This window comes from Clupea harengus, chromosome 12 (genome assembly GCF_900700415.2).
Source record: "Clupea harengus chromosome 12, Ch_v2.0.2, whole genome shotgun sequence".
Taxonomy (NCBI): Eukaryota; Metazoa; Chordata; class Actinopteri; order Clupeiformes; family Clupeidae; genus Clupea; species Clupea harengus.
In genome coordinates, this window is record NC_045163.1 from 24,703,186 (window position 1) to 24,707,348 (window position 4,163).

Sequence of the window (4,163 nt, forward strand, 5' to 3'; positions counted from 1 at the left end):
TTGGGGTTGGCACTGCCACGCGCTGCTGGAGCAGAACGCAAACGCAGCAGCCGCTTAGTTGGTCGCCAAGCGACATTAGGACGGGCAAAGAGCTTGCGCTTTTAGTGGTGAGGAGCTAGCCGCATAAGTGCGACTCCAAAGTGCGAAAGGCCTTGGATGACCTTGAACTGACGATACCAGCATATCTTCCGCCCCAGTGTGCGTTTGTGTGTCAAATCTCCTCACGCTTACTTGCTACTCACTTACAGATGAGCTGACCCTTCCTTACACCTGCCTGTTGCCTTTCGATACATGACATCAGTTCCCTGGTGGGGACCGCCATCGTTTCACATGCTCTATTCATCTTCTGCAGTCCATCCTCTCCCCATTCATCTCAGTGCTCTACGTGCTGCTGCATCTCTCTCTCTCTCTCTCTCTCTCTCTCTCTCTCTCGCATCCCCTCTCACACACACACTGGCCGCAGGGGAGGCCGTGATAAAAAAAAAAAATCCCAAAACGGATAGAAAATGGAGCGATCCAAACACAATGCGAAGTCTGGCTGCTATATACAGAGCACAGAAAGACAGCGATCGTTTCAGAAGAGGGAAAAAAATCCTCAAAGCAAAGAAAACACCAAAGAAAGAAAAAGGAGACGAGGCCTCTCTTGAACTGTAATGAGGCAGCAGCCCCAGACGGTGCCCCAGACGGTGCCACTGCAATGCAGGCTTTTGGGCTGCTTCCTCCTCGTGCCCAGTGTGCCGCCGCAGAGCTTCATCGGCAGGAGCCGCCAGCTCAGCCACGGCGGCAGTTTATGCCGGCGGCTGAATCTACAGCGGCTGTCCTCCCTAAGTCACACATCTCAGAGCGCTGACAAGCACAGGACAAGAAACCACACTACTCCGCGTGATTCAGAAGCCAGACCGCGTGACTCAGGCTAAACCTCGTTTCACGGCCTGGTGCTACAAAGTTCCTACGCCATCTGCAATTAATGTTCTGTGTCATTAAAAGGGTTCTTGGCTTAGGCCACACTACTCTAGTTGGCCCAGTTGTTCAATTGGACCCGCAGATGTGAGGCCATTGTTCTGATTGGCCCATGCTGATCTACACACACACACCATACTTACAGGTCATCCACTGAATCGGAGTTCCAATGTCACAGAGAAAGGCAGCTGGCGGACTGAGACAACACACTGCAAGTACTGGGCCAAGTGACTTCCCCCGGTTCCCCCCCCGTTCCCCAACCCTTGTCCCTCCCTGCTTCGCAAGTGTGCAGAAACAAGCCAGAGAGAGAGAGAGAGAGAGAGCTCCTCTCTGCTCACAGTAAGAGTCAGACTTTAGAACGCAATGGATAGAGGTCAAGAGGTCAGCAGGCTGTTGGCGGGCGAGCGGAGGGTAACCTGCTCTCTCTAGGGCCCTGGGGGTTAAAACGCGAGGGGTAGTGGGGTGGTGGGGTGATGGGGCCTCAGACTCGAACGAGGAAGTCCAGGCTGAGCGAGGCGGGGATGTGCATGTTCTCCAGGCCCAGGGCCGAGGGCGTGTAGGGGAAGAGCACGGGGAACGTGTGCTTGGTGTCCACCAGCAGGTGGTGCTGCCCTTCCACGCGCTCCGGCAGGCGGTTCTGAGGGCGACACGCAGAGGGTCACAAGTTCAGACAAGGTACAGAGCGACAGGATCACATGCAGGGTCAAATTGGAGAGCGAGAGGGTAACAGGTATCAGTCAAGTCTAGTTAGTGGGGGTGACATGGTCACATACGTTATAGAGAGATACAAATCAATGCTTTTACCTGAATGTCCCGGATGAAAGACACAGTGACTCTCTCCTCAAACTCATTGAGTGGGGTGTAGAGGTTGAGAATTTTCACAATCTGTGGGAGGAACAATGAAACATTAGTTAGATCAACGCTGGGTTAACAAGGTTGCGTTTGGTCTGGAATATTGGTCTACAGTGGAGGAGACCGAGCTCTTTTAGTGCTTCAGACAGGGTGGTGTTAGGGCTTCAGTGGGTTTGAGACAGGGTGGTGTTGGGTCTTCAGTGGGTTTGAGACAGGGTGGTGTTGGGTCTTCAGTGAGTCTGAGACAGGGTGGTGTTAGGTTCAGTGGGTTTGAGACAGGATGGTGTTGGGGCTTCAGTGGGTTTGAGACAGGGTGGTGTTGGGGCTTCAGTGGGTTTGAGACAGGGTGGTGTTGGGGCTTCAGTGGGTTTGAGACAGGGTGGTGTTGGGGCTTCAGTGGGTTTGAGACAGGGTGGTGTTGGGGCTTCAGTGGGTTTGAGACAGGGTGGTGTTAGGTCTTCAGTGGGTTTGAGACAGGGTGGTGTTGGGGCTTCAGTGAGTTTGAGACAGGGTGGTGTTGGGTCTTCAGTGGGTTTGAGACAGGGTGGTGTTAGGGCTTCAGTGAGTTTGAGACAGGGTGGTGTTGGGTCTTCAGTGGGTTTGAGACAGGGTGGTGTTAGGTTCAGTGAGTTTGAGACAGGGTGGTGTTGGGGCTTCAGTGGGGTGAGACAGGGTGGTGTTGGGTCTATGTGGTGGTTTATGTCAGTGTTGGCGTGTGCTTGGGGTGCGTATGTGTCAGTGTTGGCGTGTGTTTGGCGTGTGCTTGGCGTGTGCTTGTGGTGCGTACGTGTCAGTGTTGGCGTGTGCTTGGGGTGCGTTCGTGTCAGTGTTGGCGTGTGCTTGGCGTGTGCTTGTGGTGCGTTCGTGTCAGTGTTGGCGTGTGCTTGGCGTGTGCTTGTGGTGCGTTCGTGTCAGTGTTGGCGTGTGCTTGGCGTGTGCTTGGGGTGCGCTCGTGTCAGTGTTGGCATGTGCTTGGCGTGCGTATGTGTCAGTGTTTTGGCGTGTGCTTGGCGTGTGCTTGGGGTTCGTCCGTGTCAGTGTTGCCGTGTGCTTGGCGTGTGCTTGTGGTGCGTACGTGTCAGTGTTGGCGTGTGCTTGGGATGCGTCCGTGTCAGTGTTGGCGTGTGCTTGGCGTGTGCTTGGGATGCGTCCGTGTCTCACCTGCTGGACAGACAGCGCTGCACAGAGGGAGCAGATGGCCTCGGCGTCCTGGGACGTCTTCTTCTTGACCTGCAGCAGCTGCGCCGCCTGGATGAGAGGCTCCAGCGTGGCCACCGCTCCGCTCTGCTGCAGGTTCCGCCCCCGCAGCCACTCCTCCATCTGACTGATGTTGTACCTGACACAGGTGAACAAGCACTTAGGTTAGGGTCAACGTGTGATCTGACTGATGTTGTACCTGACACAGGTGAACAAGCACTTAGGTTAGGGTCAACGTGTGATCTGACTGATGTTGTACCTGACACAGGTGAACAAGCACTTAGGTGTGCTAGTTTGATAGCCGCCTTCATCATTACGGTAAAAAGTATTATAGTTATAGTTATTACATTACTGAAATGGCAAGGGATTAAATAATGGGTCAACAGACATCCTTGTACAGCAGCTGGTTGTTGACTATTGTGGCACAGCGTGTGTGGGTGTGTGTGTTTGTGTGTGCGCGCATTATTCTGTATTTGCTTCCTGCTTCTTTCTCTGCTGCACGCTGGAGCAAACATCCTTGCAGGTTGTTGAATGTGTGTGTGTGTGTGTGTGTGTGTGTGTGTGTGTGTATTCTCCCCCACCTGAGCTGCATGCCAGTGCTCCAGGAGCAGACGTCCTTGCGCAGCAGCAGGTTGTTGAGCGTGTGTGTGTGTGTGTGTGTGTGTGTGTGTATGTATGTATCTGTGTGTGTGTGTGTGTGTGTGTGTGAGTGGTTGTGTGTGTGTGTGTGTGTGTGTGTGTGTGTGTGTGTGTGTGTGTGTATGTGTATGTGTGTGTGTGTGTGTGTGTGTGTGTGTGTGTGTTCTCCCCTACCGGAGCTGCATGCCGGTGCTCCAGGAGCAGACGTCCTTGCGCAGCAGCAGGTTGTTGAGCGTGACGGCGTTGATGGAGTAGAAGAGCTGGCGGACCACCTGCTGGCCGATCTCCGGGTCCAGGCCGTGCTCGCCCATGGTGCCGTGGAACTGGCCCAGCTGCCGGATCAGCGCCTCCAGCGTGTAGCCGCCCGCCCCGCCGCCCTCCGTGTCCATGCTGGACGAGCGGTTCCGGTAGCCCATGGGCTTCACGCCGGACAGGCTGGGGATGCTTTCGCTCTCCAACATGGCCGACACTGAGCGGAGGCGGAGTCAAACAGGGAGATTTGGAATTGTTGTTGT

At 54.7% G+C, this 4,163-nt stretch overlaps 1 protein-coding gene across 4 annotated transcripts in view; it reads right to left on the reverse strand.

Annotated features, from left to right (window-relative positions):
* Positions 1-455: 455 nt before the first annotated feature.
* myo5b (myosin VB) overlaps positions 456-4,163 on the reverse strand; it is a 67,496-nt gene continuing 63,788 nt past the window's right edge. For all 4 annotated transcript variants that reach the window (XM_031578494.2, XM_031578495.2, XM_031578496.2 and 1 more), the window contains 4 exons: positions 3,823-4,117; positions 2,974-3,148; positions 1,765-1,845; positions 456-1,597 (listed from right to left, as the gene is read on the reverse strand). In XM_031578494.2, coding sequence (XP_031434354.1) covers positions 1,442-1,597; positions 1,765-1,845; positions 2,974-3,148; positions 3,823-4,117 — 707 coding nt within the window. In that variant the 3' untranslated portion in view covers positions 456-1,441. The remainder of the gene's footprint in view (positions 1,598-1,764; positions 1,846-2,973; positions 3,149-3,822; positions 4,118-4,163) is intronic.